Source organism: Tachypleus tridentatus, chromosome 11 (assembly GCF_004210375.1).
Source record: "Tachypleus tridentatus isolate NWPU-2018 chromosome 11, ASM421037v1, whole genome shotgun sequence".
Classification (NCBI taxonomy): Eukaryota; Metazoa; Arthropoda; class Merostomata; order Xiphosura; family Limulidae; genus Tachypleus; species Tachypleus tridentatus.
Window position 1 is genome coordinate 84,557,377 of NC_134835.1, and position 23,553 is coordinate 84,580,929.

Here is a 23,553-nt window from a genome sequence, read left to right on the forward strand (position 1 = left end):
TAAAAAGACTCATTAATTATTGTAAACCTTCTTTCAAAATTTAACACATGAACACCTAGATTGATTAATATTTTATGAAGTTTTATATCTATGACTCAAAGTATTAAAAATGTTGATGATCACACTTATTTATTCCAAACTAAGATAATACAAACCTGAATTTAGGTACAAATGAAATTTTGTGTCCAAATGCACACCCGTAGGGATTGTATCTTAAATAAGTATTTAGAAATTAGTTTATATAATTAATAAAATGGAAATGAAATTTAGTCTTTTAAATGTAAAATGTTATTACTCAAGATTAAAGATAAATGTTTTCCACCCCTAAAATTTAAGCGTTCACACTTAAGAGTTTGTGGTTTTTTCCTTTTTTCATTAAAAACATATTTTAAATACCTCATGATCTTGACCTAGATTACAAATCTAAGCATAGTTGCCAATTCACATGTAGCCAGAGCATCAAATTTTTGCAATATGTTTGAGCTTTTTATGTTATACTTTTTTGAAAGGTTTGACAAAATTTAGAAAAATATATGCATTTTCCCTGTAAATTCATTAAATATTAAAGGCATTAGCCCATCAAGGATGTCCCGTTCAGTTCCCAACTATAACCACACCATACTACTCATGTATTCATTCATCCAATATTTTCTTGAACTCAACTAAATTTTCCACTTCCACCCACCTTGAAGGCAGCTAATTCCAAAAGCCAACCAACTTGTGTGAAAAGTAATACTGTTTTAAGTGCACACACTTTAACTCCTATATGCAAATATTTGAATTTATGACTCCTTGTATTTATTTTCACTGCTAAACACAAAAAGTTTGATGGATCTATTATATCAATACCCTTAATAATCTTAAATACCTCAACCAAATTCCCTCTGACCTTTCACTTCTCCAAAGAAAACAAGTTTAGAGATTTTAGTCTGTCCTCATAGGACAATCTCACTATCCCAGGTGTCATCCTAGTGGCTCTTCCCTGAGCCTTCTTAAACAGTTGAATGTCCTTCTTGAGAAAGGAAACCCAAAACTGTACACAGTACTCTAAATGAGGCCCTACAAATGATCTATATGGTGAAACAATGATATCCCTTGTCTTGTATTCAATACTTCTATACATGTTACTCAAAACCCTATTAGCACTAAGCTAGCTACAATACACTGTTTACATGAGTTAAGTGATTCTTCAATCACAACACCAAGATTTGTTTCTTCAACCACAGTATTGAAAGTATTCCCATTTAAATCATAACAGTAACTGGAATTATGAAGACCAACGTGCGTCACCTTATATTTTGGATAGTTAAACATCATTTGCCATCTACTGGCCCAATGAATCAAATGATCTAAATCTCCCTATATGTCTGCAGCATCTTTGATATAGTTAATCACACCATAAATCTTAATGTCAAACAAACATGTGACTTTTTTTCAGACCTCATTATTCAAGGTGCTAACTGTACATGTAGAACCTTTCAGATCATCTATCCATTTTTTATTAAAATAAAGACTCTATTAGATACAATTTTTATAAATGTTTTAACACTTAGTTAACTAAAAGTTACAATACAAAATGAAAACTAGTCAATACACAAAGAGAATGAGCCTCTTTTAAGTGGAAATTCAACATGTTTTTTAAATTTAATCTCCAAGGTATAACATGGTACAATTTGACCCACCTAGATTATACTATCTTACACTAGCATCCTACTTTAAACTATAAACACAGATTCTAAAACAATAATTCAAATATAAATATTTGCAAGTTATACAACAATATTTATTTGAATACAACACAACATGAATTATTTTGCATAATGCCTAACTTAGAAGAAGCATGGAACTTTAATTTCTTTCTATAAATGTTTAGACAAATTGGTAATACAAAACTTTCATCAATGAAAATGTACCGTATAATGCTAGAAAAATAAATCAGAGTCTAGATACATGTTCAAAATTGTTTTTCACTTACCCAATTTAAACTGAAATATAAATCTATCATATTAGTTTAAGCAAATTGAGTCAATTGCTGTTGAAACTCTTTAGAGTTCACAAAATATATCATATATATATAAAGAAAGTGGTATGTATTATTGCATTACTTAATCATGACAGATAAGTTTTTGGTGGTAGAAGATTTTGTTGCTAAACAAATATATCTAAGATTACTGAAAACAATAATATTTCACTAGATTTAGTTTTACCACATTTAACTATGTTAACAGATTCACAATTATAAAACACATGTAAGTGGTAAGTAATAGTATAAATACTGGAATACACTTTCCATCCTTGAACTATACAACATTTATAAATGATGAATAAAAGCATTTCAATCAGAATGACAGATTCGACATTTTGACAGCCTGTGAATATAGTTAATAATGATTAAAAAAAACAAACCTTCTGTCAGGTTCAGATTGATTCTAAGAATATTAAACAAAAATCAGAGAGGTTGCATAGAAACACTGTAATTTTTATAATAGTTAAATTTATGAATAAATTAACTTAATAATAAAGCACACTATTTAAATTTTTAGGAGTTAATGATTGGTAGTGTTATAAATTAAAAGAACTTTTTACCAAATTACTTTACATAGTCTCATTAAGAAAATGATTGTTTTGTTTGAATATTTGAATTTCATGCAAAGTTACACAAGGGCTATCTGTTACTAATTTAGGAGTGTAAGACTAAAGGGAAGGCAGCTAGTCATCACCACCAACTGCCAACTCTTGGTCTACTCTTTTACCAATGAATAGTGAGATTGATTATCACATTAAAATGCCCCCACGACTGAAAAGCATGACAGGAATTCAAACCCACAACCCTCAGATTACAAGTTGAGTGCCTTAAACACTGAGCCATGCCAGACCCTTAAGAAAATACAGAAATAATACATACTGAAAGCAGATCCATTCTCATAACAAGAGTCAATATTCTATCAGGTTAAACTTGGGTTTCAAGCTAAGACTTAAAATTATATATAGATTGTTTTTTGTGAATGACTGAAGGAAGGAAAAAAAAAATGTGATGAATGTTTTAATGTTTTCTAGATACAAAAATGCAAGGCTGAATTTTGAGTTAAATTATGTATATAATTGAATATATATACAAATAAGTACAAATTATCATAATATTTTTAGAAAGGTATTTTAATTACAACTCAGAATGAATGAGCACTTCCACAACTTTAAAAAATAAATATGTAAATTTACATAATCTCAACTAGATATAATATTTAAGTCTTTTACATAACTAACTAGAGCTGTTAGATATTACATTTTGAATAAATTGGATAGAAGCTATTGGTAACACTATAACATACAAGAAATAAATATGAAATTTAATCTATTGTCAGATTCACTACTTGTCATTGAGTTACACCAGTTGCTGAGAATTTCATGATTCACCAGTAACCCTAGACAATGGAAAATCAAAAGAACAAGATTAGGTTTGGTGGGGTATATTTTTTGTATGGTGCTTTGTGGTGTTTTTTCTACCCACCACAGTGAACCCCTGTTCACTGTTATTGATGAGGAATGCAATTCCCCATAACAAATATAACACAGTGGAAAGTAATGAACTGAATGCTAGTTTAGGCTCCATACTTATATTTAGCATTTTAAACTGACTGACTGCTGGATATTTCACAAGAACAAGTTAGAAGCATCAATGCAACAGCAAAGGTAACTGACAAAATAATATATTCTAATCTTTAAAAAAAATATAAGAAAAACATACTTAATTAGCTTTACTTGTCTTTTCTTTGTTGTTAAGCACAAAGCTATACAAATGTGTTTTTCGTGGTTTGCCCAGCATATGTATCAAAATTTTTTTCTTTTAGTGGTGTAAGCTGGGTGGTATTAGCTATATCGATGGACAGGTTTATTTTTAGTTTAGCACTAAGTACATAAACAGCTCTGACTGAAGATGTTATTCTTGATATTCTATGTAAAATGTTGGTTTACTGTGGAGAGCTGAAGACATCCCAAAACAACATACCAAGAATGTATGCTTAATTATTAATTTTTTTGCAAACTTGCTTTGATAAGTATAACATTAAATGTTCATTTGTAGTTGAGAAATAATGAATAGTTGGAATAGCCAACATAACTCAATTCCAGAGTAAAAGTCTGACTGTATAATCACATCATAACCTATAAGCATGATCGCAATTCTAAGCTCTAACACAACTCTGTCAAATAGTCAATAAGCTCAGTACTAATACATATATATATCACTGCCAGGCTAGCAACAATATTGTAACAATTTAAAACATTTCAAATCCTAGTTTTACATGTTTTTAACCTTTAACTTTAAGCCTATATCAGAATATGACATTCTCTCAAACTATTAAATAAGACATCCAACATTTCGTCACAATTTACATAGCAATACTTGGTAAACGCTGAATTACTCTACATAGTAATTAGTATACTGAAACATTTAACAACTTGTGAAGTTTATAACGATAACAAATTTCGTATATATAGACAACGTGATTTTTGCAAGTCTTCCTTCCTCTTCGCAAAATTTGTTTTTAAATATAACTCTTAACGAGTAACATGCAGTGTTCACTATTTCTACGTGCCTCCCACCTCCTAGTCCCTAAAAAAAGAAAAAGAAAACATCCAAAAAGTGATATTTGGCAACGTACAGCCTTCTGCTCTTGATTATTGCGTGTTCAAATAAGAATCCAGTGTTGTAAATTTCTCCATTATTAATAACCGTACAGGCACGAAACAGCTCAATTATTTGAAAGTTGAGAGAATATGAAAATATCTTAAAGACCGGAATGACGTTATAAATCGAAATTTGGGGCTCTCGAATTTTTAATATACGCTTAACATGTCTGAAACAAAGTACTTAACATCTCAAACATTTAACAATCCAAGAATGTGAAATAAACTTTCAGAACAAAACTTTATTTTGAAGTAAAACGAAATTTAATTATACCATACGCTCCAGTGACTCAACAGTAAATAAGGGAGATTATAACCCTAAAATTCGGGTTTCAATACTTGCTGTGGGAAGAACAAAGGTAGCCCATCTTGTAGCTTTGTGATCAAATACAAATAAATTGAACGCAGATATCCCTTGTATAGCTTAGCGCGAAATTCAAAATCAAAAAAAATTCTGCCACGTTCAAACTCTGTCAACTTTTTAGCCTTTGCCATGTTTTTACCCAGTGTAACACAGAAGATGTCACTGGGAGATGTTGACGACGCTAATGCTTGAACACAAATGATTAAATTTCGTTACGTGTTTACCGATTAATGCTTCGTTTCAGTATGGTCTTAAACTTTTGACAGCTCGTATTTAAGCTAATTTCATAGTGTTCACATTTTCCCTATTAAGTGCTAAAAACGTTTTTGTTTTTATTTTCCCTTTTCTTATTTTCGTCTTTCGAAGCTCTACTCGAATAAATGGTTGAGTCTAACAATGCAAGATGAATATTTTTTCTCTATGCATTGGCCTTAAGATTTTGGCCAGCAATGTGTATAAAGATGAACAGCATGTACGTGACATTCAATAATAAAATGTCAAGAAAATCAAAAGCAGTGTGCACGTTTTAATTTTTTTTTTCAGTAAAACATAACGTGTATTCAGATTAAATGTCATTCAAAATGTTGAACCAGTAAACGACAATGACTAAGGGAAGATGCAAGGGTCCTGAGTGAGTTCTTTAAAAATGGATAAGTTGGAAATAAGAAGATGAAACACCAGTAATTCAAGTGTAAGTATTATTTTTCATAATAATACTAAAATGAAATATTGTTACGGGAAAAAACAAAGTTGATATGCTGTCTTTAAAATGGCTCGCCGATTTTCATAGAATTTAGGACAGTTTTTATTTTATCTGAAACAAAAATATTTGCAGTGTCGCTTTTCACACACATTCTATTTTGATCTTCTCTGTACGTGTTTATCCCTAAATTGTTTAAAATTGTTATCTCACCAAGAATAAAGTAATAAATCTTTTATCCAACAATTTATTATCCATTTATGTTAAATGGTTTTTCTCTGTATACTTTGCTGAATCACGTCACAGAAGAAGACTTGGAAGATTTGAACAATTATTATGGTATCCTAAGAGCGGAAACAAACTAACTTGTAATGACGAACAGGGCAGTAGTCTCGGTCAAAGTAGTGATATATTTATATATGATACAGAAAAACTTTACAGAGTCAGTTATTTCACAACATTTTCGTTTTTAATTAATCATATTAAACAGTTTGTAGATTTCATTAAAAAGGCAGATTTCTTTTGCCTAAAGATAAGTACTTCTGTCTTACATTAGTTTTAATTAGGACATATATAAGTAATATTTCAAATCCTGTGAAAATATAAAACACGATATAATCCCTCTCGCTCAGAGAAACATCACTGTTTTTTTTATAAATATAGAACTTTATCTCTGAATGGTCCAAAGGTCTTAAAGGGGAGAGGAGTTTGAGCAGTGAATCTAGTAGGAATAGTTTAGTTGTAGATAATAGGATAATACACAAGTGATTTAGCTGTAGATATTATTTTTCATAATAACTGTTAGAAAGAAAAATTTCTAGAGGAAAATATTGAGATGATAAAATCATTCATATCTATCAAAATTACTAATAACTAATTTATATTCCTAATTAATAAAAATATCAACTAATCATTGACTTAAATGTTTTTATTTATTAAAATATCTCCAATGAATAACAAGTACGGTTTTAAACACAATATGCTAATTTGAGACCACTGGAATTTTATCTCTATCTCTAAAAACAGTCTTCCACGAGATAGACGGTAAGTTTTTGAACTTCAAACTCTAAAATATAGATTTCGGTATGTTGTAGTGGACAGAGTGAGCTAAAATAAACAAACACTAAAAATAATGACAAGATTGATCAACTTGTTCTTTATGTATATAAGCTCATCATCCTAGATGATGTTCAAGTGGCTATTGGTTCTCGTCTAGTTATACTTCAAAAAATTGTACTGAAAATCGAAAACTATTTTTTTAAATTAGAAAAAATCAGATTTCTCAATAATTATCAATTAATTTACTTAATATTGTTTTAAAGTAATTCAATGCCTCCGTATGTCTGCTTTATTCCTTATATGATGTTCAAATATACAACTATTTTTGTGTCTCAAAATAGGATTCTGATTTTGGTAACAAATATGTTGCTGTATCATTATACTTTATTTGAAACTTTCGAAGAAAAACTCGCATGAAAATCTGGATACCCAAATAAGCAGTTATTATTATTACTCAAATTCTAACTCATATATAACTAAAATGTGAGTTATTTAAAGATATATGAAGTTATAGACATAGTGAAAATGGTAAAGAAAAAAAAAGAAGTTAAAAGAGCTGAAACACCAGCATTCCTTCTTTTCTCTTCTGGTGTTGCTTCTTTTTATGTCACAAAAATATCCCTGTACACCAACTGTTTTATGTTGATATAAAAATAATGTTCGTATTTTTCTTTTAATTATTTCAATAACAAGTATTCAGGAGCATCAACTGATTAATATGAACAGTTTTAGAATTAAAGTATTTCGCCTATTGGTACTTTTGAAGGTTTCTCTGTGTTTTTGTATTTATTGTAATAATCCTTAAAATTAAAAGTTCACTTTCAATTTTGTTTCTTCCTCTTAGCTTCTACCAGTGATACTTTAAAGCTATTAACAATTATGTAGTTAATTTTAAGTGTCTCATCCACTCCTCCAAGCACCAACCTGCTTTAGTAGATTGTCATATACTTGTTTCGTTTTTGAGTTTTACTACTTTACAGTTTTATGACATAAAAATTGTTAATTTTAGTTAAGCAAATCACTTTTTTTACATTACACCATCTTTTAATTTGCGAGTTTCGTAGTGTAAATCACAGATTACGAGGAATTTGTGGTTTTATGTTGTATTTTCTTGTGGCATCTTTACGCGTGTTTGTAAAATGTAAAACCTAAAAATCGTAATATATGTTCATATGTAACTATAAATCATATACAATACCCAGGGAAATTCCTGTCAACATTTTATCTTATATTCTTGCTTTTTTATATGAAGTTGTCTTTAAATTATATTTGTTCTTGAAATATTTCATCTACTGCGGTCAAATTATTGCTTGTTTTGAAGCGCAAAGCCATACAAGAGGCTATGTGCACTTATTAGCCTACCACAGGTATCAAAACCTAATGTTTATGCTTTATAAGCACTAAAATCTACCGCTTATACAGTTGGGGGGGGCCGTAACAGTAGGTACTGTATAATATTACTATTTTCTTAAGCTAACTTAGCGCAGAATTAATTTGAAATTTTCAGTTCAAGTATTTAGTTTTAAGCGCTTAATTTTGGACAATCAGTGAATAGATGAAATAAATTTCAAATATAGTTTATTTTATTTATGTAACTTGTATTGTTGTTTTGAATTAAGCACAAAGCTACTCAATAGGCTATCTGTGCTCTGCCCACCACGGGTATCGAAACCCGATTTTTAGCGTTGTAAGTCCGCAAACGTACCGCTGAGCCACTGGGGGGCAGTGTACAGTGTAACTTGTATAAATGGGATATTCGCAGCTGTATATCTGTATATTTTACCTAAGAACAATTACTCTAGTGACACAACGAGATGTCAGTGGACTTATACCGCTAGAAACTGGGTTTCGATAGCCCTATGTGTAGCTTTGTGCTTGATAACAAATGATAACAACAACCTCAGCACAATTACAAGAAAATGTTATTTCATATCTTATCAACTGCGTTTTTATAAAAAAATTTTGGAATACATTCCAGTGCCAATCATCAAGATCTAAGCCTCATATCCACCTTCTGAAACTTTACGTGGCTGTGAAACAAAATGTATTCGCCTGTATGCAGTCCACATACATACATTTTCTTTTATGAGACATACGTATTAGTCTTAAGTACCCCCTAATAAAGCATAATATCTATTCTGAAAAAAAGAGGACAAGTATTTGTTTTGTTTTAGCGCAAAACCACACTATAAGTAAGTCTGTAACGTTACTTTTGACACACCGGGAATGTGATATTTAAAAGAATTTGTTTGTTTGTTTTTGAATTTCGCATAAAGCTACTCGAGGGCTATCTGTGCTAGCTGTTCTTAATTTAGCAGTGTACGATTAGAGGGAAGGCAGTTAGTCATCACCACCCACTGCCAACTCTTGGGCTACTCTTTTACCAACGAATAATGTGATTGATGATCATATTATAACGCCCCCACGGCTGAAAAGGCGAGCATGTTTGGCGCGACGAGGATGCGAACCCGCGACCCTAAGATTATGAGTCGCACGCCTTAACATGCTTGGCCATGCCGAGCTTCATTTCAAACAAAATAATAATATTAGATAGTTCAGTTTTGTTCTTCCCCTCGGTGGATTCAACAGATAGCCCGAAAACACACTCATTACAGTTTATTTCTTTCACCAGTGATCGCCAGTTGTAATTCACAATAAGGAGCCTCAGCGTATGACGTAGTTTCTGGTCCAGGCAGAGTGCAGCGTTTTCCCCTTACTGTAATATGAAAGTCGTCTGCAAATAATGATGGATGTCTGTGCATTCACAACAACACGGCAGTGTATGAAGAGTTTTTTTCGTGTAGTGAGAAGGTATAGGTTATTACATTCATGTACCATAACTGATACGAAGTGGGTAGTATTTCTAAGTAAGTTTCTTGCTGGTTTTATAGAATTATTTACCAATTGGAAAGTAAGTTATTTCACAGTAGGCAGTTGTACAACTCAGTGTACGAATCATTATTTCGACCGGTGTTGTTTTTATTGGTTACTATGGGATTAATGATGCCAATATAATTTAAAGACAGATAATTGTAAATAATATATCTTGCAAAAGGTATGGGATTTGTAAGCATATTATTGTGTAGATGATCAAAAACGTATGATGTTTTTTATTTCAGTTCTTGTATGTAGATTTATTTTAATAGGTCGTTTTAATGACATAAACGATTAAAAATATCTTATTTCAGTACTTTAATTTGTATCAATTTCAGCTAGATTGCAAAATAATAAAAGTTGCAAAATAAACATGTAGATATCTTATAGTAATCTAAACAAAACATTATTGTGTAGTTGGAAAAGTTAGATAGCTATATGTTATTAAAATTATTTATTAACATCGACATATTTACACAAAAGACAGGAAAACTGCATAATTGATACCGAAAGAAAAATAGTTGACTTTGCCATTTTATTCAATACCCAAAACAAGATATGTTTATGTACATTTGCAATGTGTTAATAATAATATGTGCATAGATTTCCAGCGAGTTAAGATTATACAATAAAATTGCATAATGAAGCAATTATATATATAAAAAAGGGATACTTCTGTTTAGTTATCTTAAATATACATAAGAGTATTAAGTTTAAGAAAATGCAAAACTGCGGCAAGTGCTACCCTTGCCGCGCTGCTCCCATTATGAATATCGATACCCGATTGTTAACCTTATAATCCCTTAGACTTACCGCTGAGCAATCAGAGGGCAACGATAATTGGTTGGTATTTGTGATAAACCCAGAAATAAATTTAATTTTATACTTTTCTACAAAATAATTAGAACTTTAATAGAAATTTTAATAGATTGTCAAGTTTTTTATAGAATTAAAACCGTATTAACAAGGAAAAAAATATATACTTTGTGTGCCTCACTTCAAGTATAAACTACCGGTTTATGAATTGTTATTATATTTCATATTTTTGTGTCTTATAAGTTGCTTCTTTATTTCACTGTTGTTGTTAAGTACAAAGTTGTACAACATTTTGGGATTATAACCTTTCAGACTTACCACTTCACAACTGCGGAGGAGGCTTAATATAATACTATAGAAATAATTTATTTGAGAAAGGTATAAATACATAGAACGTTAAGCCCTTCGCTAGTACAGCAGTAAGTATACGGATTTACACCGCTAAACTCAGGGGTTCGAGTCCTCTTGGGGGGGGGCTCAAAAGATAGGCTGATGTGGCTTTGCTGTAAGAAACACATGGAACGTTAAAAGTTTGAAAGAGAAACTCGTGATCACTTAGTGTCTATGTGTCCCATAAGTAAAGTATACTATTTTCTTTATATACTTTTTCTTTCATTAACGGTTAGAATGTTTGATATGTATAATTTTGTCAATTTAAATTACTGTTATTATATGTACAATGTTTGATATGTATAATTTTGCCAATTTAAATTACTGTTATTATATGTATAATGTTTGATATGTATAATTTTGTCAATTTAAATTACTGTTATTATATGTATAATGTCTGATATGTATAATTTTGTCAATTTAAGTTACTGTTATTATATTCTTATTATCGAGATAGTTTTGTGTTTTAAGCTCTATATATGGATTTAGGACTAACTTAAATCTTCCAAATGAAGTATTGGGTTTACGATCGAAAATATAGTTAACAGCGAAATAATGTATTATAATCTTTATAAGTAAGAACGTAAAAAAAAAAAAAAATAATTAGGTATACTCACTGCTAGATCAGTTTTTAGTTTTGATGTAAATCATTACTTGGTGTGATTGGTAATTAATATTCCTTTATCGTGAAAATAATCATGATATATATGTATCTTTGGAACATAGTTTATCGTGAATGATCATTTTCTGTGCTTTTTTCTTGCAGTCATTCTGAAATTCATATGTGCCTCAAAAGCAGAAGAGGAATGTTTGTGTAAGTAAAATTTATGTACGTAACCATTTCAAGGAATTGGCTACACAAAAATGGCTTTGGATCCAGTGGTTTCAGAGAGAAAATGAAAAATCAAAAAGGAATGTATTATGCAATTATTAAAAGTTTCACTACAAGATTTAGAATTACTAAAATGATGTAATTAAACATAACCATCATATTAATTAACTGTATAATACTTGTGAGTAAATTAAGGAAGTGACAAAGCCGTTATATGACCACAAAATTATATCTGTCTGTCTATATATTTTACTAACCTGTAGCAAGACATGTCTTAAAAGTCAAACGAATAGGATATTATATAAGATTCAAACACTTGTTAGGTGATACACATGGATATTTGTTTTATATTTGAGTTTTTAGTTTTATTTACACATTGCAATTTTGGGAGAAATCAGATGATACCACGCTCTAGCGTAAGAATATGTGTTTAGTTTAAACTGTTAAAGCTTTCATTTAAAATATTCTCTAATGTCACAAATTATTCTTCCTTCATAACAAAATAACAGACACCTACCGTCCGATTATTACATTTTCCCCCTACAATAATCAAGAGGCATCACAAAATATTTTTTGTTAGATTTTCTACACAAAGAAAAAACAACAACCCTACCTTCTGATCAGTATATGCATTTATCCAGAAGAGTTAATAATGATTAACATTGAATGAAGTATTTCCAGTATATTATGGTTTTTGAGTTTTATTGAAGACCTATATGGCCAACATTTATTTTTCTTGAGAGAGTAGTTAATTCTCCACTGAATGACACATTTGATTACTCCACTAATTAGAAAGAATTACTTCCAGATTTTTTGTAGTTTTTTTCAGTAATAACAATGATGATAATAGAACTCTCCAGTTCAGCATGTATTTGACCAGACAGGAAAGTTAATTAACAACGAATGTGACATTTCACACGTCATTCGATTATACCATTTTAAATCTAAACTGATAAAAAAACTCCTAAATAATTTCTTTTTTTTCTATTATATCAACATCAAAGTTTATAGCTACAGCCTACAAATTTATCTACCTGAGCTTATTCTAGAAAAAGCTCTTTCGCTAAAAATAAAGCACAATATCTAGATTTAAATATCGACACTATTATTGAACATTTATGTATAAAGTCTAGAAAAAAACAGACACTTTCAACTCTGAAATTACACACTTTACATTTCCAACTAAAGATATTCCAAATAACGTTTACTACAACGTCTTTTACGCTCAGATTATTCGATACAGTAGAATTTGTTCATAATTAAAATACTTTGTGAATAAAACTTGTAAACTCACATTTGTTTTTTCGTAATATGAAGGTTTCAAAAACCCAACCATCTCATAATCATCAGATACTAGTCTTACTTTATCATCTTTTAAGGGTCCTACTCCATTATTGGTCTAGCATGGTCAGCTGGGTTAAGGCGTTCGACTCGTCATCTGAGGGTCGCGGGTTCGAATTCCCGTCAAACCAAACATGCTCACCCTTTCAGCCTTGGGGGCGTTATAATGTTACGATCAATCCCACTATTCGTTGGTAAAAGAGTAGCATAAGAGTTAGCAATGGGTGGTGATGACTAGTTGCCTTCTCTCTAGTCTTACACTGCTAAATTAGGGACGGCTAACGCAGATAGCCCTTGAATAGCTTTGCGCGAAATTCAAAACAAACAAACAAACAATATTTTGCTTACCCTTAATGTACATAAAGAAATTTTTACTATTAATTTTCACATTTTTACCCAAAGGTTTCTTATACATCCTTTTTGATGTTCTAAGTTTCTTAAATGTATGATGATTTTCTTTAATTTTATCTCATAAACTCTTTGTGAGCCAACCTGGTTTTATTTTACTTGCAGCTACCCTTTTCTCTCAATATTTACCTTGAATATTTAAAAAAAATTATTGTTAATTTTTTTCCACATCTAATCCCAAACCACTCAGTTGCCCAATTCACAACATATAATTCTTGTCATATCCCTTCAAAATTTACTTTGTTGAAATTTGTAACCAGAACATCATTATTCCTTACTTTCATATGCAGCAAAACATCAAACTCAATGGAGCAATGACCCGTTGTACTGAGATGTTCCTTAATTTCTACTCTCTAGATCATTTCTGTAATTGAAGTTAACAATAAATATAAAATATAATTGTTTCTAGTAGAAGTATTGACTACTTGGTGAAGATAGCCATCATAAACTGTTACCAAAATTTTCCGCCCTCATGAATTTACTCTAGTATTTCCTAATCAGCATGCATGAAATTATAACTTCATTAGTAGGTGAAATATTAATCTTATTGTAAAGTTCCTCACCAATTGCATCAGTATCATTTGATGGTCTGTAACAAATTATTATTAAAACATTTTCCCTTTATATTCACTAATTGTAACCCAAATGAGTTAAGTCTTCTTGCTATTATCTTTAATATCCTTAACTTCAAAAGGATGTAACTCACATTTTACATATAAAGCCACTCCTTCCGTCTTTAATACAATATTCTTATTAAATAGCCTGTAACCCTGAAGTTCCAAAAAACTTCTGTCATAAAAATCGTCTATGTTTAACCACGTTTTACTTATTCCCATTACATTAAAAGTCTTCGTTCGTACCATTTTAGTTCATATAATTCTAGTAACAATTCTAGTTATAAGTTTATCCTTATAACTACTTCCATACTCATTTCCTATGCTAAACATTTCTCTGCTTTTTATTATTTTTATATTTAGTTTTTCTTGGCCCTTAGCACTGTCTAGTCCTAGTTTGAAACTTCCCTTACAGCTAACTTAATAGTCTTAGCAAACAAGCCAGCTGTTACCCTATTTAAATGTAAACCATTTATTCTAAAAAGTTCTTTTCTCCACTGAACTGATCCCACAATTTCAACCAGTCTATTTGCTCATTTTTACATACTAATCTAAGCCTAGCATTTAGTTCTAGAGACCTATTTATAACTTCATCTCTGCAGTTAATTCTGGGTAGTATCCCTGACAAAATTAAGTTTGACCTATTTCTTTAAATGGCTTTATCAACCTTTGGCACTTATTAATTAGCTTCTCTGACCTACATGGTTAGCCCTTACATGCATCACAAAAACTAGATCTCTGCTAGACTCCTTTATTATATATTCTGCTTTGTCAGTTTTATCCTCTGTTTGTGCCCCTGAGTAGTGTAATGTGATTATTTTTCCCTGTTTGCCACACAGATTATTCTGTCCACATGCTTTGTGAAGGAATTACCTACAATCTCCTTATCATCCACATCCTTTTCTGACACTTTTATTTTCTTTACCTCTAATAGCTTCTCATCTGCATAAGCCAAGGGCTGAAATCTGTTGGTCAACAGAATAGTTTTGTTGTAACTAAATTCATTACTTTTTACTCTGATAGTGCTCTTTCTAATTTCCTGAAAATCATTTTTAGTAGGTGTATCCCCTTTCACGTAAAAGCTTAAGCTCCTCCTGAAATCCGGCTACCATTTTCTAAAGTCTAAGCTTCTCTTTATCTTTTCTCTCTACTTTGATTAGGATAGCTTCCAACTTCTCCTCCAGCCTACGATCTCTACACATTTTCATTACTAGCTGCCTTAAAAGTACATGCCAGTCCTAGTTTTCAAATGAAACCCACTCATTGCACCTATTAAACCTAATAAACTGTGAACGCTTACACTAGTTTTAACCACTGTATCTCTACTTATCGCTTGAAAAATAATACTTAAGGCTAAATACGAGTAGCCTGTTGTTAACAATGTTACTATTAAGCCTTATGTTTAAGAACCAACATATTTTTATCACTACTTTTTCTTCACACTTAAGTAAAAAGGTTTATCTTTATTCATATAGAGCTTAAAAATACGAGATTGTTCGAAAAATAATGGCGGATTTTAAATTTTAACTTTAATAAGAAATAAAAAAATATTCAAAGGAAACTTTAACAATAAAAATAGGAACATAGTGAATCTAGACACTTTTGCCAACGGAAAACAAGTTTATTTATGCCACGACGATAAAACTCTGAAGCCCTAAAACTCAAAAATTCTTTAGAGCCATTCTCTGCTGCTGCTCTGTTGTTGAATTTTTGTCTTGTTAAAAAGTTGTCCAAATGTTTGTAAAAGTCTGGGGAGTAAGGAGGATGAAGCAATGTCATTTGAGCAACGTGTGGCCGAGCATTATCATGAAGCAATATTGGTGCTCTTTGATTGACTAGTGCTGAAATTGTTCATGCAACTTTCTGTGTATTTTTTCCAATTCGTGACGGTAAACTTCCGCAGTGATATTCTGTCCCTGGTTGAGCAAGTTGTAATGGATAATACCGGCCACAGACCACCATACAGTGACCGTAATCTTCTATTGGTGCAACTTTGGCTTTGGGAAGCGTTTCTGAGATACTGCGCACTTCGATTTATTTTGTCGTAAAGGATCTACTTTTTGTTACAGGTGACAGTTCGATAAAGAAAGGGGTCATTTCTGTTGCACATAGCGGCGATTTTTCGAGCTTTTTTACTTTTCTAATTTGCTCGAGATGGTCCAAAATTGTGGAAATGCCAACACCCAATTTTTGTGTCATTTCTCGAACTGTTAGGCGCGGGTTTCTTTTCACTAATATTCGTAGTTGGTTGATTCCTACAGCAGAAGGACGTCCTCTGTCCTCCTTATCTTCAAGTTTAACATCTCTATTACGAAACTTTTGGAAGCAACGTTGTACTGTACGTTCGGAGGTGGTTCCTTCGCCCCATGCTCGATTGATATTGTGAGCTGTTTGTGATGCATTATGACCAAGTTTGAATTCGTGCAAGAAAATTATGCGCAATTTTTTCCAACATTAATTGTAAGGGTTTGAAATATTGGAAATAAAGTTTTAGTAAAGAATAAAAGAACTAATGAATAGAAGAAAGCTTTAGTTTTTCAATGGTATACATGAAGTCTTAAAATATACATATTTCTTATCCCTATAAATTGACTAAAATTTTGAATATTTTTCATTTTATTTTTTATTTGTTATTAAAGTTAAAATTTAAAATCCGCTATTATTTTTCAAACAACCTAATACAAAACAATCTCTGTCTCAAGGTCACTTAATCAAACAACACTCAATGAAACGATTTGAGTCACCTACGGGTTGGCGGAGCTAAACTGGTGGTCAAGCACCATGGGCGGTAGTTCTAACGCGTTCTTTAAGATATGGATCCTACCTAACATCTTGAGTATTATGTGGAGTACCTGAGAATAGTACAGGAGTTAGATTGATAAGTGGAAGCTTTTGCGAATCGTGGGAGAGGTTTAGAACACCACAGCGGAACATGGGTATTTGATGCTTGTTTATTAGAATGTAACGATACAGTAATATTGCATTGAATGCCAAGGTTAGATTTTAACATCGTCACTGGCCATTGACATTATTTAGCTTATTGTTAAATCTTTAGAACAAAGACATACTGAAAGAGCCAATAAGAATTTGACACTTTTGCAATGTGTAAAATATTTACTCTTGTTGTAGTTTCCAAGATTTCCTGTTACGAATGTGACTCAAGGATTGACTCACGTTGCAAAGATCCCTTCAATTTCACAGCTCATCAGAGAGACCTTCCTCCTCTCTACGATTGTGAAGGATGTTGTGTCAAGATAGTGACAGATAATAGAACTCGTACGAAATAATTTTATACTCATTTCGAACTGTCAGTTACAGTCTCGTGACATGACCTGCCATTCTACATGAAAGTAGCTCAAGAGTTATTTGATCTCCCTTTTGTAGATGAGAAAGAATCGGATCGATTTTTTCCCATTTCCTTTTTGAATGAATAATATAATTGGTTATGCATAGAAATTAAACATTATCTTTTCTAAATGTAACATTCTCTGCGTGTATGTTTATTATTTTGTCATTGAACGTACACTTTGATATTTTAACATTTAATACATAAAAAAACTCAATGATGGATCAGCATCAAGCTTCACGGATTGTAACATTAAAATTCAGTGGCCTCAGTGCAAATAGTCCATTATTTACCTTTGCGCTAATACGAACAGATAAGGGAGATAAAAAGTACTAAATCGATAAAGTAAATGGCCTAGTTATGTCACGACAAAGTATGTTAAGATTTTTCATTCAGATAAAAGTTCTGGATTGAACCGTTTCGAGAACCTGTCGAAGTAAAAATCAAAACCATTTCTGTAAGGTTAGATAACTTCCTTTTACCAGATGTTTCTTTAAACATTGTTTAATTTTAGAAACTGTTTTATTAATTACAATTATTAAAGTATTATTGTAACAGTAAATGGCATAAATTTATTAATTAAAACAAATTACTATTAATTACAATAATTAAGTATTAGATATTAAATTAAAATTAAAATATTAAATTAAAAATTAAATATTAAATACAATAATACTTTCACCAATTATTAAAGTATTATTGTAACAGTAAATGGCATAAATTTATTAATTAAAACGAATTACTATTAACATTATATGCTTGTTATTTTTTATTTGTTTGATTCATTCATTTTTCTATGCAAGAGGGATTTTTCGAAAATAAAAAGTGATTTTGCAGAAAATTTTAATTCTAGTTATATGTAGCGTTGTTTCCTTTATTAACGAAGAATGTTTTCTATATGCACTAATTCCGTAATAACTCCTTTAGAATACAATACACCATAGTGATTTATGTGATAGGACAAAATGCTCGGCACATTATGACGACCACGCGTATGATGTTTCAACACCTTAATGTACGTGCATGCTTAGTAATATATAATACTAATGAGATCTCCTTTATTATCGATATATACCTGATTCATTGAATAACTTACAAAAATATTCAATGCAATCTTATTCTTTATAACTTCAGAAGTCATAAAATGAGCAATTTATTTATACACTTAGGCTACAATACTGAACTAAACAACGCGTTATCACATACAAAGCATTTAAAGTATAATGCGGTTATCATATTTGTGAGAACTGACCCAAATGGAATATTACATCAGATGAACATTAGTATACATTTGTTTTAGCTTCTTGTAGCCTGTTATCCGATATCATTATATAATATAACACAAAGCTTAAATTAAAGGAGAGATTGCTTAAAATGTAGGCTTATCTGTTTTTGTAGTTTAGATAACTAAACAACATTTGTTTGATACCTTTAGTGATGCGTATGTTTTGTAGACAACATATCTCCACATGAATATCATAATATCTCTTCTGGTTTATAAATATTATATATGCTAAGTGTTAACCAATATGAAGCTATGATGCATCAAAATTTCAGGCCTTGTCAGCACCTGGCATGAGGAAATTAAAGGTAAACTGACCATTGGATTCCAAATATAAGTGACAAATTGTACCATTAATAGAGTACCTAGAACCATTAATACTGGCAGTATTGTGAATACATCGCTGGGATAAATATTTTACATTATTTTCACACTATGAAACTAACTATCCCATAAACGGTATATTTGACAGATTTATATTATCATAATTGTAGCCGGGTTTAGGATAACCATCATGGCAAATGTTTTACCTGTAATACGCAATTACACAGAATAACCTAGTCAGCGTCATAAACACTGTTGGTGTTTGGAACTCAGTCTTTAGATTATCTTGTTTTATATTCTTTCTCGCAAATTTTCAGCCAAGGAGTTTGCTGATGTTTAATTCTCGCACTTTTGTTTTATTTTGTGTGGTCACAAAATTTTGTAATGCTTTTATAACGTATGTTTATGTTTTTACTTGTGGTATATGTCGTTCAAAACGTTTAACAATTATTTCAGCCCACGAAGTTATCCAGAGAACATGTACAGCGAAGCTTCAGATCAACCTGTTCCTTGTGGACCACGTGTGTATGAGCGAATCAGACTACTCTGGATTTATGTGTTTCTGTGAAACTGACAATTGTAATTTAGCTCCACATCAAACTAGAATGAATAATTATCTACTTTTATGCATTCTTATTTTGTCTTTTTTACTACACTGTGCTGCGATAGACACTTTAGAATAGAGTTTCTTGTTGTCGTTCTCACTAAATATAACAAAAACCTTCCACGTAGGCGTTCAGAAACTAGACACATTCATCTGTGTGAACTTTCTTTTAGAAATTATGATAATAGCTCAAGATATACATTAGATGACTGCTGGAACAATCGATGATAACTATTGGAGCTCAGAGATAAGTAACTATTTACAGAACTTCAAAAATTAATTATGGAATTTGCTTGATAAATTTTTATCATTCCATAGCGTTAAAATTATAAGCACGTGTACATAGTTATTCATATTTTAAACTTTCTAGATTTCTAGATTTACAGTTGTTGCTGTATAGCGCGATGACTCCATTTAATGAAGGCAGACTTTACTGATGGAATGTAAACTTTGATAGGTTTGTTATAAAGGAAGATGTATATAGCCTACCATACTTTCTTCAGTACAAAATTATTAAGACTATGTTGTTTAGCTCTACTAAATCATCGATTTGAAAAATTATATATTCTGGTTTTATAGCAGTAGTTTTTTTTGAAAGTTTTACTGTTTCCGCTGTTCTTAGTAGGTTCTAAAATATTAATATACAAAATTAAAAACAGGTTTTTCATTACATTTTACAACTTACTCACACATGACACTTTCTAACTCTACTCTTAACCGTCATGTTTGAATAGTAAAGGAAGAAAGTAAACATAAAAAATGCTGATTAAAAATATGTAATTCAACATGTCTCTCAGCCGTTTTTCATTGAACATTCGTATTATATTTATGCACATTTATAAGTGAAGTTTTTTGCTATGTCCGAAACTGAAATGCAGTTGTACAGAGTTAGGGGAATGTTAGAAGAATTTCGTGATCAACTATAATTTTGCTTTTTTTCTACATAAGTAATTTCTGTCTTAATACTCATAATATAGCATGTTAACTAACTCATACATTAGGTTATGTTAATTTATTTTGCAGTTTTTAACCGTTTAAACTTAATCCCATATAGAAATGCGCTTCAAATAGATATAAATTGTTCATTGAAGGTCATGATGTAGGCATATCTATATATTTCGTTTGAAAGTTGATTGGTTAAGACATTTCTCTGTTTAAGCACTTCAATAAACTTGTTCATTTCATATTTATCAAAAATAATTTTTAAACTTAATTATGATATTTTACTTTATGATGAACAAAATTGTGACTTTTCCAAATTAACACAACTGTGCTGCTACCATTGTAACCGTATTCGCGGAATGATGTTCGAAAGTCTCCTACCTTCATGGTAAAACATCAATGTGAGTTTCGTACTAATTTAATAGACGCAGTATCGCGAGACAAGACCCGGATTTTGTTCCAAATATTAGTAAAGATTTGAACTTGTTTGCTGAAGGGCCTCAAAATACTTTACCCAGATGGTTTTAACATTTAAACCCTAAAATTTCAAGCACACCATTTTTTATATTATTTTTTAGAGTAAAAAACATAAAGTAAGTAAACTGGCAACAATTTTCATTCAACTTGATCATTTTGTGAGCTATTTTCCGAGTTGAGACAGCATTCATGCATTCTATTTGTTTAGATAAACTTATTGGCATTCGTTATCGGTGCTGATATTTTCTTATAAGCATTGGAAAATAGTTAGAAAATTTTATTGTATTATGTGCTTTAGCTTTTTTGTATCGTTAATAATGCATGTTTTACGTTTTGCTTAGCTGAAATGTAGGTAGCTTCGAGGCATAAATAGCTCATTAATAACAAAATACCACTGAACATAATTCATTATTTTATTATAAAAATATATTCCTTTAAAGCTAATTAATTACTTTAAATTACCTTTTCTGTATGAAAACAGATTTTCAAAAAGGTGCACATCAGCTAAAATCATAAATTGCATTTGACAGAGATATATAGGATATATATCTAGATCTTACTTAGGTCTCCTTTCGTTTTTTACCACTGACTTCAAGTTGTTAGTTTTGAGGATACAACAATACATTTAATTTGATATACCTTCTTTAATTAAGCATAATATAGATTATACGTAATCAGTTTGAATGCAGGTAGATTTTGTAGAATTATTACCGTAAAAAGTCAGAAAGTTAACCGTTATTAAAGTATTTGCAAGTCGTATTTTAATAGAATACTCGGTGTAAATCATGGAAACTGTTAATAGTAGTAATATATAATTTCTAAGCCTATATACACAGCGTTTATATAATTATCACGACTCTTTTTCACTTTTTTACTGTTAGTGACTTGAAAATAGCTATTGGATATTTCATAATCAGGTTAAACCTTTAAATCCAGTTCTGGGAATAATATTTCATAGCTACCTCTGATTGTTTGCAATTACGAATTCTGTTCTGATGTGTAACTCTGTTAAACATACAACACTTCAACTGATGAATGACAGTTCATTATTATTTAACATTTTTACTTTTGTGATGATTATTATCTCTATTTCGATCTCTAATTATTTGTATTTGTGAATATTTATGACTAGTAAGTAATACAAACGATAGGTGATTTGGTTGGGGTACGTTTAATGTATAAACATAACAAAAATTTACTCCAAGCCATCTTTTTACTACAAATCATAAAAAGCTCTGTTTGGTAATATTTCTTTTATCCCTAGTCAAGATAACTTTAAACCCAAGTTTTCAGCTAGTCATGAATACCTAACGTGAGCTTCACATTCTTCTTATTGCATCAGCAAATAAATCTTATATTTCCTTTTCCATGTATATCTTTGTTATTTATCTGTTATTTTTGACAAAAATAAATAAATTATAAAAATGTGTTTTTGTATTGTTAGAAATAATTAAATATTGTTATATAATAGGTTTCTAACTCTAAGAAATGCTTATGTTTTGTGATATATATTTTTAACTGAGTTTTATTAGAAGACTCTAAGACAAAATTATTTGTTGGATATCTTCATTACTTCGTCTACACAATACATTAACCAGATATAAATCTGATGGAACCAGTGTGTGAAGATGAGCATACACTACAAATGTAGATTGCATGCATTTCAGAGTATACGTGGAATGTAGAAACAGTTGTAATTAGTAAGAAATGATCTACATAACGCTCTCTTTACCATTAAATTCACAGCCTGATGATAAATCACTTGATCGTAATAGACATTGTTACAGTAATTTAATAATTTTCCTTTTTCTTTGCTGTGTACGTCCATAAACGAATAACTTCTAAATTAGTTGAATACAGAGTGTTTTTTGTAATGAGATATTATGTATATCAGAATTATTCCAGAATTGAACATCTTCCCAGTCATCCCAGTGGCCTTTAGAAATATGCATTAGTGAATTTTTTTATTTCATTTACAGGAAGTTGCAACTCACTATGTTTTAAACTCAACCTTTCAGAAAACAATCGATCTGTAACAGTACTAACTTTATGAATTTTGAAAGTGGCACGCATTTACCCTGGCGTATTGTAAGATGCGGTATTCAAATAGGTGTCATCAGAATAGGTTCGCACTACGATACTCCTGAAAAGTGGAGTGACGGTCAAATAAAAACTTCCTTAATCTAAAATCACGAAACTTATTCCTATTTATACTATGTATTTTGGCCATATAAAAAATGTATCAAACTCGTTTATCAAAAGATTTTCTTTTAAAAATAACTCGTTGTTGGATCATTTGTAAAATATACAGATACTAATTACTTCAACTTTCTTGGAATTTGTATTTTATTCTTAAAATACATAAAAATACGTAGCTCATTCAGCATCATATATACTTTTATGAAAGAAAAAGCTATTAAATCAGATACGATTTATTTTGTTGTAAGTTTACAGATAATTAAATTGTGGTGATTCTCACAGTTTTAGTGTACGT

General features: G+C 30.6%; 1 protein-coding gene and 1 long non-coding RNA gene across 3 annotated transcripts; one reads left to right on the forward strand and one right to left on the reverse strand.

The window, feature by feature from the left end:
- Positions 1 to 1,612: 1,612 nt before the first annotated feature.
- Positions 1,613 to 4,806, reverse strand: LOC143232649 (uncharacterized). Its single transcript, XR_013017648.1, has 2 exons — positions 4,662 to 4,806; positions 1,613 to 3,422 (listed from the first exon to the last, which is right to left on the reverse strand). It is a non-coding gene; the product is annotated as an uncharacterized LOC143232649 (long non-coding RNA).
- Positions 4,807 to 8,957: 4,151 nt separating this feature from the next.
- LOC143232650 (UPAR/Ly6 domain-containing protein qvr-like) lies at positions 8,958 to 22,484 on the forward strand. 2 transcript variants are annotated; one of them, XM_076468308.1, is made up of 4 exons: positions 9,498 to 9,676; positions 11,656 to 11,703; positions 17,214 to 17,360; positions 19,493 to 22,484. In XM_076468308.1, the coding sequence occupies exons 1-4, from the start codon at positions 9,553 to 9,555 to the stop codon at positions 19,717 to 19,719; spliced, it is 546 nt and encodes a 181-aa protein (XP_076324423.1). In that variant the 5' UTR covers positions 9,498 to 9,552; the 3' UTR covers positions 19,720 to 22,484. The 2 variants fall into 2 exon arrangements, with proteins under 2 accessions (XP_076324425.1, XP_076324423.1); XM_076468310.1 differs by lacking the exon at positions 17,214 to 17,360 and having other exon boundaries at positions 8,958 to 9,620; positions 19,493 to 19,631.
- Positions 22,485 to 23,553: the final 1,069 nt, after the last annotated feature.

What these genes read in the sequence shown, in the direction of transcription:
- LOC143232650 (XM_076468308.1), top strand. Translation starts at nt 9,553, where the DNA reads ATGATGGATGTCTGTGCATTCACAACAACACGGCAGTGTATGAAGAGT. An exon ending in GAAGTGGGTAGTATTTCTAA is followed by an intron (nt 9,677 to 11,655) that starts GTAAGTTTCTTG and finishes TTTTTCTTGCAG; the next exon opens with TCATTCTGAAATTCATATGT. An exon ending in AGTGACAGATAATAGAACTC is followed by an intron (nt 17,361 to 19,492) that starts GTACGAAATAAT and finishes CAATTATTTCAG; the next exon opens with CCCACGAAGTTATCCAGAGA.